Source organism: Nerophis lumbriciformis, linkage group LG11 (genome assembly GCF_033978685.3).
Source record: "Nerophis lumbriciformis linkage group LG11, RoL_Nlum_v2.1, whole genome shotgun sequence".
Classification (NCBI taxonomy): Eukaryota; Metazoa; Chordata; class Actinopteri; order Syngnathiformes; family Syngnathidae; genus Nerophis; species Nerophis lumbriciformis.
In genome coordinates, this window is record NC_084558.2 from 29,997,747 (window position 1) to 30,011,179 (window position 13,433).

General features: G+C 39.9%; 1 protein-coding gene across 1 annotated transcript in view; it reads left to right on the forward strand.

Moving 5' to 3' along the window:
• The window catches only part of styk1a (serine/threonine/tyrosine kinase 1a), a 46,161-nt gene that overhangs the window by 2,353 nt on the left and 30,375 nt on the right, over positions 1-13,433 (forward strand). Inside the window, exons 2-3 of the mRNA XM_061966879.1 lie at positions 652-710; positions 9,692-9,874. Of these exons, the coding sequence (XP_061822863.1) occupies positions 653-710; positions 9,692-9,874 (241 nt within the window). The 5' untranslated portion in view covers position 652. The remainder of the gene's footprint in view (positions 1-651; positions 711-9,691; positions 9,875-13,433) is intronic.

Below are 13,433 nucleotides of genomic sequence, written 5' to 3' on the forward strand. Positions count from 1 at the left end.
CGGCTTGTGACAGAGGAAGATTCAGAAGAACGACACCGCAGCGCTTCTGTTTCTAGCCGATACTACATCAAAAGTAACGTAAAATAACGCAGTAACGCATCATGTAGTAACGGTAACTAAATTACTGAATAAAAAAAAATAACGCGTTAGATTACTAGTTACCGCCGAAACTAACGGCGTTACAGTAACGCGTTACTTTGTAACGCGTTAGTCCCAACACTGATAATGAATGTATTCTATTTTAAGAATATTGCAGTGGCCAGTAAAAGAAAAAGAGCCATGGGCTAAATATGGCTCCCAGGCCACACTTTGGACACCCCTGATTAGAGTAGGCCGATATTATCGGCCGATAAATTAATGTAATATCGATAAATTAATGTAATATCGGAAATTATCGGTATCGTTTTTTTTATTATCGGTTGATTAAAAGTAATGTACAACAGAGTCAAATGTACATTTTAATAATAGATACCGGAAAAAGAAATTGTAACTTAAAATAAATGTGAAAACAATACCACATAAAATTTATAAAATTAAAACTATATTTACAGCCTATAAATATATTAAAAATATATCCTGCTGAACTTGATGTTAACGCCATGGGATTTTATTTTTTGACAATTGTTAACATGTTTTTGTCGTCCACTCCAGCATGGCCAACAACTCAACAAATTCGAGTGACACGTGTGCAACTGGCGACAACCTGTGCAGTAAGACCTCATCTTCATCATCATCTTCTTTGCCTTTCTCTGTGTAATGAGCGCCATGTGCACCAGTATGTTGTATGCACCAGTATGTCACTCCCCGGCGCCTTAAAGGGGAACTGCACATTAAAAAAATTGTTACCTATCACTCACAATCATTATGAGAGACCAAAAAAAAGAATGTATTTTTTTGTATAAATTCTAAATCGTAAATAAATGTAAATAAAAGTCTGCCTACAACAGAGTCAATGGGAAGTCCTTTTTTCCGCCCATACAAATAATCACCCAAAAAGCGCCAACAATACTCCATTTACATTTTGTGACTTGAATATTAACCAACTATTGGTGATATTGTTATTATAAGCGCTAACGCAGACAAACTATCCATAGTGGCGCTGTGATCAAAGACAAATTTAACTAGTTAATTCTAGATCATGAATAATGTCTCTCACCTGCATAATAGAAGGATCAGGACATAATCTGAGAAGTTTGTCAACTTTGACATCCAAGAAATGGCAAGAAAGACTTTGTTTCACCGCTTGGTTTCACCCCACCCCACTTTTGTTTTTAGTCATTCTTCATTTAAATAGGAATATATCAACATTGCAGCAGTCAGCATCCCAGTGAGAGCAGACATTAAACAGTAAGTGATGTTTTGTTACGCTTGTTGGCTCTCACGAAGTCTGCAGTGAGTAATAATAATAATAATAATACATTTTATTTATAAGGCACCTTTCTGGGCACTCAAGGACACCATACAAAATCAAAACAATAAAATCAAATTGGATAAAAACAACAATAATAACTACAACAAAGATAGAGAAGAAAAGATTATTACAATGAATAAGCAGTCAGGAATAGGTGTGTATTGAGTCTTGATTTGAAGAGGGATATTGAGTGTAAGTTACGAAGGTCTGGTGGCAAAGAGTTCCAAAGATGTGGGGCAGAGCGGCTGAAAGCTCGGGCACCCATGGTGGACAGTTTAAATAAAGGGACAGTGAGATTTGTAGGACAGTGATGTTGTAGGAAAAAGCAAACTAAGAGATGCAATTTTTAAATCAACGCGCCGCATATGCTTAAAATGAGCAAAATACATAAATATTAAATGTCATTATGAAATGTGCCCGTTACTACATTACATATATGTAAATAAAACCTTGATGGAAATGTTTGGATGTTTCTTTAAGCGTTTTATAGGCAAAATATAGCGACTTACATACGCTCTATTGTAAGCATACTTTTAATTGCATTGATTTACTATTTAGAATGCATTAAAAAAAGTAATAACATATGTTTTCTTGTCTTACACAAGGATTGTGAATTACAAAAAACGTGCAGTTCCCCTTTAAGAGCCGCGCCGAACCATGAGTTGACAGCCCAGGGCTCGACCTAACTCTCAATCAGCGTTGGATATGTGGTCACTTCCATTGTGGGTAGTGCTATATGCTCTGTTGTTGCTTTGTTAACCTCGAACAACCACAGAAGCCTTAAGCCATGTCCACACCAACACAGAGAGTTTGAAAAACGCATATCCAAGGTTAAAACCATCTCCATCCACACAAGTGTGGTCTCAAAACTGTCTCTGTCTGCACACAAATGCAGACACCTGCTGTCATGCACATTTTGTCCAATCAGAAGCCTGACTTGGTGGTATTACACCTCTGTTATTATAATGTTTATTTTGATATACTAGACGTACATCGACATGTACATTATCTTTAAAACCAGCCTGCACTTACACAAGAGCCCTGGGAACAGTATATATCTTTTTTTGCCAGTGTTTAAAGCTTGCAAGCACGCCTGTGCTGCTGAAACCCAAAACTCAAAGAATTAAACTGTAACATGGTGAGATATTACATGTGCAATGATGTGTACATTATTTCTAAAATCAGCACATACTTTGATTGATTGATTGAGAAGTTTATTGACATCTTAAATAATTGAATCCATGTAATGCTTTCAAAAGGCAAATGGATGGCACGAAAAGCCAAAAGGTTTGTTTCCATTGTGGACCATTAAATATGCATCACATTTGATACATTCAATAATAAAATATGTATAACCTGTAACATGTATATAAAAAACTACATTAAAAAAATGGATAAATGATGTACATATACACAATATACATGTCAGGTGATTTGAAAAATAATATATACAAAAAATGGGGGGGTGGGGGTATATACACTATGTACACTAAGGAGCCAAGGAAACCCTTTTGCATGTTTAAGTGCCTATATAAATAAGCTTTAATAATCGATACATACAATATATTACAGTTACTCGGTCGCTTTTTACGCGCCTGGCTCCATCTACACCAGTGGTCCCCAACCACCGGGCCGCGGCCCAGTACCGGTCCGTGGATCGATTGGTACCGGGCCGTACAAGGAATAAATTGAAAAAATAATAAATACATTTTTTTTTAAATTTTTTTTATTCTTATTAAATCAACATAAAAAACTCAAGATATCAATATAAATCAATACAGTCTGCAGGGATACAGCCCGTAAGCACACATGATTGTATTTTTTTATGACCAAAAAAAAAAAAAAAAAAAAAAAAAACCTGGCATAGTGATGCAAAGCCCATTTTGAGGTGTCTTTTTTTTATTAATGTTGAGTGAAAACAGCAGCATGTTTACGTTCAAACATTTATTAAGTCCTTTTACATGGTGTAAAGCCAGCAGGGCAGTGTTGTTGAGCTTTAGAAATGACAGGGCACAACAGTGACGTCATCACAAGTCTCTGTTTGTGCCGTGCGCACACATACGCTAAGCCACGGGTCGGCAACCCAAAACGTTGAAAGAGCCATATCGAACCAAAAATACAAAAAACAAATCTGTCTGGAGCCGCAAAAAATTAAAAGCCGTGTATAAGTCTTATAATGAAGGCAACACATGACGTAAGTGTCTATATTAGCTATAATAGCCTACTATCAAAATGACTATGTGTCGCAGGCTGAAGCAAATCTTTGTTGACAGAAATGTTGAAATGTAATATTTATTCTACACATTTTAACATTAGAAACCATTAGTAAATCAGAGGCTACTCAGAAGACGAAATAACTCCTGGAAATGACTGGCTTTTAATGGCCAAAGGTATAGATGTGTGTGTCCAAGTTAAAGGAAATGACAGGCTGTCTTCTTTTAATAGATTTATTACAATCTTTGGCAAGCTTGGTAATGTTTGCTGTGGTCTGGAACAACATGGCACACAAACAACTATCTGAAATGCAGCCAGTATTACATACAGATAATGTGTCATGAGACATGCAAAACTACATGATGTATAAAGAGTAAAGTAAAGAATATTAAATGAGCTCAAATATACCTACAAACGAGGCAGAGTGATGCAATATGTAGATACAGGTAGCCTAAATAGCATGTTAGCATTGATTAGCTTGCAGTCATGCACTGACCAAATATGCCTGATTAGCACTCCAACAAGTGAATAACAACAACAAAGCGCACCTTTGTGTATTCATGCACAGCAAAAAATGTTTGGTGGACAAAATGAGACAAAGAAGTAGTGAAAGATTTTATATGTAAACAAACTGTTGCGTCACATTCCACACTATGCAGAGTTCAGGAACCGCAAAAATTAGTAAGACAAAACGATGTTCACCAAATAGTCTCATCAGTGAAGCATACACACCAACATATTAAACAGTGGACTTTCTAACAATTGGAACGGTTTGCATCATGTTTGTCCTCAAACAAAAAACATATTAAAACAAAAAAAGTATTTTTCCGCCATCTTTTTCCATTTTCAATCCTTTTTTAAAAATGCTCCAGGGAGCCACTAGGGCGGCACTAAAGAGCCGCTTGCGGCTTGAGAGCCGCGGGTTGCTGACCCCCGCGCTAAGCGGAGAGTTTTAGAACTCTCCACTTTGGCCAGCGTTTGCAAAAGTCTGCGTTTTTAAGGACAAAAGTATGTGTTTGCATGTGGACAAGAGGCCTAAACGTAGAGATAAGTATGCGTTTATTAAGTATCCGTGATCGAGTGGACGTGGCCATAATTCCAACAAGGTGTGTCAACACTACCGTCCACGCCTGCCTTGTGTTGGTAACCCTGCTGGTGTTGTGTCGATGTCTGTAAGCCAGCGATAGCTGCAACCCACTGCAACAAATGCAAATATTTCACCTATTGTCCTTGAACAAAATACCCATCGAAACTAGCAGCTCCCTAGTGTATACATTCCTCCACAAGTAGTCATTTTAAATTATATTGCATTGAAATATCTTCTACATTTACCTTTTTTGTTTTAATCACCGTTTGAACAGGAATATACAAACCCCGTTTCCATATGAGTTGGGAAATTGTGTTAGATGTAAATATAAACGGAATACAATGATTTGCAAATCCTTTTCAACCCATATTCAATTGAATGCACTACAAAGACAATATATTTGATGTTCAAACTCATAAACTTTGTTTTTTTTTGCAAATAATAATTCACTTAGAATTTCATGGCTGCAACACGTGCCAAAGTAGTTGGGAAAGGGCATGTTCACCACTGTGTTACATGGCCTTTCCTTTTAACAACACTCAGTAAACGTTTGGGAACTGAGGAGACACATTTTTGAAGCTTCTCAGGTGGAATTCTTTCCCATTCTTGCTTGATGTACAGCTTAAGTTGTTCAACAGTCCGGTGTCTCCGTTGTGGTATTTTAGGCTTCATAATGCGCCACACATTTTCAATGGGAGACGGTCTGGACTACAGGCAGGCCAGTCTAGTACCCGCACTCTTTTACTATGAAGCCACGTTGATGTAACACGTGGCTTGGCATTGTCTTGCTGAAATAAGCAGGGGCGTCCATGGTAACGTTGTTTGGATGGCAACATATGTTGCTCTAAAATCTGTATGTACCTTTCAGCATTAATGGCGCCTTCACAGATGTGTAAGTTACCCATGTCTTGGGCACTAATACACCCCCATACCATCACAAATGCTGGCTTTTCAACTTTGCGCCTATAACAATCCGGATGGTTCTTTTCCTCTTTGGTCCGGAGGACACGACGTCCACAGTTTCCAAAAACAATTTAAAAATGTGGACTCATCAGACCACAGAACACTTCCACTTTGTATCAGTCCATCTTAGATGAGCTCAGGCCCAGCGAAGCAGACGACGTTTCTGGGTGTTGTTGATAAACGGTTTTCGCCTTGCATAGGAGAGTTTTAACTTGCACTTACAGATGTAGGGACCAACTGTAGTGGGTTTCTGAAGTGTTCCTGAGCCCATGTGGTGATATCCTTTACACACTGATGTCGCTTGTTGATGCAGTACAGCCTGAGGAATCGAAGGTCACGGGCTTAGCTGCTTACGTGCAGTGATTTCTCCAGATTCTCTGAACCCTTTGATGATATTACGGACCGTAGATGGTGAAATCCCTAAATTCCTTGCAATAGTTGGTTGAAAAATGTTTTTCTTAAAATGTTCAACAATTTGCTCACGCATTTGTTGACAAAGTGGTGACCCTCGCCCCATCCTTGTTTGTGAATGACTGAGCATTTCATGGAACCTACTTTTACACCCAATCATGGCACCCACCTGTTCCTAATTTGCCTGTTCACCTGTGGGATGTTCCAAATAAGTGTTTGATGAGCATTCCTCAACTTTATCAGTATTTATTGCCACCTTTCCCAACTTCTTTGTCACGTGTTGCTGGCATGAAATTCTAAAGTTAATGATTATTTGCAAAAAAAAAAATCTTTATCAGTTTGAATTCAACTGGATATGGGTTGAAAATGATTTGCAAATCATTTTATTCCGTTTATATTTACATCTAACACAATTTCCCAACTCATATGGAAACGGGGTTTGTACATTTTGTAGACAATTATAGCGTGAGGTGGTTAACATTGTATATTAACGGACAGTTAACTGTTGAGTCTTAGAATCCTCCCACACATAATACATATTTGCTGTTTTTGCTCCGTCCTCTACTGATTTTGTTTAGTTTTTTTTATGGCGCAAAAGAGCGTGCTGACACACTTGCGCTATTGACACCAAGCTCTAGTCGACTCCCACCAGCTGGGCAGCATGTTCTCGCCGCTGCACTACCTTAATAAAGTTCCCTTGATTTGATTTTGTCCCATGTTTAATCTATCCAATATCCGGTGAGGTCGTAGGGGCGTTATTTGATGGTTAAATATGCCTGTCAAAATGTGCTTTTTCTACACCGTTAATTATTAAACTAGAAATACACTCAGAGAGTGCAAACTTGCGCCAAAGCATCACTGATGAACAGCATATGCCATTAGCCAACAGAGGTCAGCAGAAGACCATAGATCAGATCATCTGTTTCCTCTGCACAATAAGAATAAATAACACTTTTATTGTGGTAATTTTTAGCATTATTTGACATTCAAGAAAACAAACCAAGATAAAAACTGTATAAACCTTGATTAATCTAAAATGCATGGACGGTTGCTTGTCTAAGCCAGGCCTACTCAGACCTACTCAGTGGCCTAGTGGTTAGAGTGTCCGCCCTGAGATCGGTAGGTTGTGGGTTCAAACCCCGGCCGAGTCATACCAAAGACTATAAAAATGGGACCCATTACCTCCCTGCTTGGCACTCAGTATCAAGGGTTGGAATTGGGGGTTAAATCACCAAAAATGATTCCCGGGCGCGGCCACCGCTGCTGCCCACTGCTCCCCTCACCTCCCAGGGGGTGATCAAGGGTGATGGGTCAAATGCAGAGAATAATTTCGCCACACCTAGTGTGTGTGTGACAATCATTGGTACTTTAACTTTTAACTTTAACTTTTATTTTGACTCGGGGGGCCAAATTTTGAGAAAAAAATTTGTCTGGGGGCCGGTATATCTATATATATATATATCTAAAACCTCACAACAATGTCTGATTGAATGCTAAAAACAATAATGACGGAATGGAATTTGAATTTTATTTACTGATTGAGACACCCAGAATGTACATGAAAATGAAGAATGTGGGATTAACTATTCACGATAAAACACTGAATATTGACAACATATGAATGTCACACCCCCTCTCGATCGACATACTTTACAATAAAGCGAAACGCAACAAAAATGCAACAAACTCATCGAAATATGAACGCTTAGGGTAAAAAATAAACCCACCTACGATCTGATATATCTGATGTATCACTAAGCTTTAGAACTTTGTTGTAAATATCTCCTTCCGCGTTTGTCCCTGACACCCAGGCTGGCCGCTCTGGGAACACTCTGTGGAAAAGCTACCCACCCACACTGCTAGTCTGAGCTGCTGTGACTTAGATTACCATAGTAACTAGTACATCATGCAAAAGCGCAGATTCGTATCATTGAAATACTTTGTATAGTTCAAGATTTACGGTAATTTGAAAACATCATTATTATTATGCACATTATTATTATGCACATCATAATGGCAGCTACGCATGCGGGGCCCGGGCCTTAATTTGCCCAGGTCTGGTCTCAACTGTACGGTGGCGAAAATTACTTCCAACAATAAGTGCTTTGACAAGCTCATTTAGGAATAATAAAAACTACAAAAGCACTTGTTCAAAGACCTCTTTCAGACATTTTCTGAAAATATGATCAAAATCTGTTCCTACTATGTTGCTAAGTCACATACAAACCCTGGCATTTTGGGAGGAAAAAAACAGCAATTCTACAATGGCAGCGTTATTTGATATCCAAAGGGGCATTTAGAAAGGTATTTATGTTGCTAACTCACAGACAAACAAAGTAAACCTGGAGAAAACATAACCTCATTTAAGAAGGTAATAATTAAAATTCTAGCAAGACGTGTTTTATGCCACTCCTTCTTTGTCTCATTTTGTCCACCAAACTTTTGATGCTGTGCGTGAATGCACAAAAGTGAGCTTTGTTGATGTTATAGACTTTTTGGAGTGCTAATCAGGCATATTTTGTCACTGCATGACTGCAAGGTAATCGATGCTAACATGCTATTTAGGCTATCTGTATGTACATATTGCATCATTATGTCTTGTTTGTAGGTATATTTAAAATAATTTGATGTATTTAATTTATATTTGCATGTTTCATTACCTATTATCTGTATGTAATATTGGCTGCATTTCTGATAGTTGTCTGAGTGCCGTCATAGACCACAGTAAACGTTACCCAGATTGTAATAAATCCATTACAAGAAGACAGCCTGCCGTTTCCTTTAACTTGGACACATACATCTTTATCATACTAAGCTAGCAATTTCCAGGAGTTATCTCACCCTCACCCCCAGTTTAGTTAGTTGTTTAGAGTTCAGGGCTGTGTTTCTTCCACATTGACACTTGGCTTTTTGAGTTCATAAGTGCATTCACATTGACAAGTACGGCAAAATGCAGTACCTGGATGTTGTACTCAACAGAGGAGCTAACTGGAGCGTTTGCAAACCACAATTATAAAGGAGAGAAGGAGAAGAAGTGTGCAACGGCATATTGGATTTAGGACAGCACCACACTGTTATATTTGTTGCTGTCTGGAACTAAGTATGGGCAGCTCGGTGCAACAGGGGTTAGTGCATGTGCCTCACAATACAAAGGTCCTGAGTTCAATCCCAGGCTCGGGATCTTTCCGTGTGGAGTTTGCATGTTCTCCCCGTGACTGCGTGGGTTCCCTCCGGGTACTCCGGCTTCCTCCCACCTCCAAAGACATGCACCTGGGGATAGGTTGATTGGCAACACTAAATTGGCCCTAGTGTGTGAATGTGAGTGTGAATGTTGTGTGTCTATCTGTGTTGGCCCTGCGATGAGGTGGCCACTTGTCCAGGGTGTACCCCGCCTTCCACCCGTGTGCAGCTGGGATAGGCTCCAGCACCCCCCGCGACCCCGAAAGGGACAAGCGATTAGAAAATGGATGGATGGATGGAACTAAGTATGGTGCGTAGTATACGTATTGAAGTGCAAGTATAGAAGTGTGCAAAGTGAAAAACAGCGTTGACCACTAGAGGGTGTGTAAAACCCTCCAAACTGAAAACTTGCTCTCCTCTTGCAGTCGTCCGGACTGAACAACAGGCGCTGATTATTGTACCGACGTTGCTTCTCTTGTTCACGCTGATCACAGCGCTGCTCATGATCGTGAACACCTACCTGTCCCGTAAGCGGACCAGAACCACAGTCCCGGCCCGCTACAGCAGCTCGGTGCACAGGCGAGAACGCCGCCTGCAGGGCATTGATGGTGAGTCTAACAACATGCCTGCTTCTTCCTCACTTACACACCTTTAAGTGCTCAAGTGCAGTGTACAGCAAAATGCAGTGCACTGGCACTACCCAGATGTGTAAATAATGCTGTTGCTTCAAAGCTCCATCAAAAAGAGAGAAGAATAAGAAGTCATTTGCGCAACAACAGTGAAGGATTTTGGATAACACTACGCTTAAAATGTAGTTTAATTAAATGTACCAATTGGAGTTGACTGAGGAAGCAGCAAAAGCTCTTGAAACCTCAGGAAACACTTGGCTCTCCAAGTACCACCGTAAGGACTGACATGCAAATCCCGCAGCGTAGTAGGCCTGAGTATTCATTAAAAACAAGGCAGATATTTTATTTAACAAGTGGGGAGGAGACCCTGCCCCAAGTGGAGGAGTTCAAGTACCTAGAAGTCTTGTTCACGAGTGAGGGAACAGTGGATTGTGAGATCGACAGGCGGATCGGTGCTGCGTCTTCAGTAATGCGGACGCTGTATCGATCCGTTGTGGTGAAGGAGGAGCTGAGCCGGAAGGCAAAGCTCTGAATTTACCGGTCGATCTACGTTCCCATCCTCACCAATGGTCATGAGCTTTGGGTTATGACCGAAAGGACAAGATCACGGGTACAGGCGGCCGAAATGAGTTTCCTCCGCCGGGTGGCGGGGCTCTCCCTTAGAGATAGGGTGAGAAGCTCTGCCATCCGGGGGGAGCTCAAAGTAAAGCCGCTGCTCCTTCACATCGAGAGGAGCCAGATGAGGTGGTTCGGGCATCTGGTCAGGATGCCACCCGAACGCCTCCCTAGGGAGGTGTTTAGGGCACGTCCAACTGGTAGGAGGCCACGGGGAAGACCCAGGACACGTTGGGAAGACTATCTCTCCCGGCTGGCCTGGGAACGCCTCGGGATCCCCCGGGAAGAGCTAGACGAAGTGGCTGGGGAGAGGGAAGTCTGGGCTTCCCTGCTTAGGCTGCTGCCCCCGCTAACCGACTTCGGATAAGCGGAAGAAGATAGATGGATGGATGGATGGAAGTGTATTCATCATTTGTGGCCACTGTAACATTACACACAGTTTGAACAGTTAATTAATGTTATTTAACATTTTGTTTCAAATTATGATTGTACGGTATACCGGTACTAATAAAGCACCGCGGTACTAATGAATTTAAAACGGTTCAATACAACTTCTGGAAAATACTGGTACTTTCTTTTTTTTCAGACATGACGCCGCACCGTCGTAACGTTGTGACTTTGCTGGTAAAACGAGCAGAGGCGCATTTTAGGCAACGCATGGAGTACTAACAAGCAGAAACAGTGTGGAGATAAAAAAAAAGGGAGAATGGACGCATTTTGGCTTAAAAACTAACGATAACGTTGAAGTTATAAACACTGAGATGCTTAGGTCTTGCTCTTGTTACTTGTTAGTCATTAGCCAACTAGCAGCTAACGTGCATCCACAGTCGCTGGTGTTTTAGCTACTTCCAAGTCAGGGCAGCATGGCGTAGTGGATAGAGCAGCCGTGCCAGAAATTTGAGGGTTGCAGGTTCGCTCCCCGCCTCTTGACATCCAAATCGCTGTCGTTGTGACCTTGGGCAGGACACTTCACCCTTGCCCCCAGTGCCGCTCACCCTGGTGAATGAATGATGATTGAAAGGTGGTGGTCGTAAGGGGCCGAATGCGCAAACTGGCAGTCACGCTTCCGTCAGTCTACCCCAGGGCAGCTGTGACTACAAATGTAGCTTACCACCACCAGGTGTGAATGAATGATGAGTTCTCACTTCTCTGTGAAGTGCTTTCAGTGTCTAGAAAAGCACTATGTAAATCTAATCCATTATTATTATTATTATTATTATAAATCATTAATCTTTGACGCCATGGTGACAAATAAAGGAAGTTTCCTACAAGTATCATCCCTGCAGGACGAGGAAAAGCTAAACATACTTCACTACACACTATAGGAGGATGCTATAGCTAACCGCTAACAGCATGTAAACAAATGCCGAGGGTGGGTCTACACAGACATAGACTGTAACGATACTAAGTACAAGAGCCGTACATAGTCGATACAATGATTGTGTCGATATTTTTTACTGACACAAAATCTTTTGTCTTTTTTATTGATTATAAACCCATGTAATATATCCCAGGACACAGGAGGACTTTAATTATGATCAAAGTATGATCCTGTAACTACTTAGTATTGGATTGATACCAAAATGTGTAGTATCACCCAAAATGTATGCAAAGTATCAAATAATAAGAAGAATAAGTGATTATTACATTTTAACACAATTGTAAATAGAACATGTTAAAATGGAAAGTAAGCAGATATTAACAGTAAATGAACAAGTAGATTAATAAACCATTTTCTTGTCCTTCCTAATTTTGACAAAATATGGGAAATGACCCATGTTACTGCATATGTCAGCACTCAGCAGCCATATTAGGAGCCTTTGTTTGCTTACGTACTACCTAAAGCAGGGGTGTCAAACGTACGGATTTATCTGTGATGAGTTTGCTGAGTATAAAAATGAGCCGAAATTTTTGAATGAAAGAAACTGCTGATCTAAATGTGTCCACTAGATGTCGCAATAGCAATTATTTGTATCTTTGTAGATTATGCTGCATATGTAAAAAAAATAAACCATATGCTAGTGCACCAGTTGAGAAAAATTAGCAAACTACATAAATAACAACCTGTAATTTGATTTTGATATTATTTGTTTATCTTGATGGATTGAAAATTAACACCAATGAGTTGACTGATAAAAATGACCACATAACTTAGAAAGTATAAATGACGACAAATAAAGATAGAATACTATTACCCGCAACATGTAAGTGTAAAAAAAAAAACCCAACAACATTATGATTTGTACATTTTCAGAATGTGCTTGTTCTATTTCTAAACAAAGAAAACAATCTGAAGTTGTCTTTATTTTTAAAAGTTATTGTGCCGTGAATTCACCACCGGGCCCACTTGGGAGTAGATTTTTCTCCATGTGGCCCCCGATCTAAAATTAGTTTGACACCCCCGACCTAAAGAGAAGTTGTCTAGTATGTTTACTATCTTATTTATTGCCAAAACTATTCTTTAATTACAAAAAGCAATGTCATAAGATTTATGTTTAAGATTTTCTTTAGTGGTGCACAAACCACAGTTTAAGAATCACTGCCCTATTGGAATTGCTTTGTTTATCCTTATTCAACCAATTCCATGCACTTTGCATGTACAAAAACTCACCAATTTAGGACGTCCGGTCCGGGGATTTTTAAATTTATTTTCAGGGTCCTATACACGAAATGTCAAAAATGACTCTTAGCTCCACTTTGATGATTTGAAAAAGTTAGCCCCTGCCACCAGTTTCACGCATTGTCACGAAAATCGCTGGATATTTGAAAACAAACAGGAAGTCGGCCATCTTGGTTTCCGTCGGCCATTTTTAGGCCCAAATCAGGGGTTGTACTTTAACAAACTCCTCCTAGGGACTTTTACCAAATAAACCTTGGTTAAAATTAGAGATGCCCGATAATGCCGATATTATGCCTTAAAATG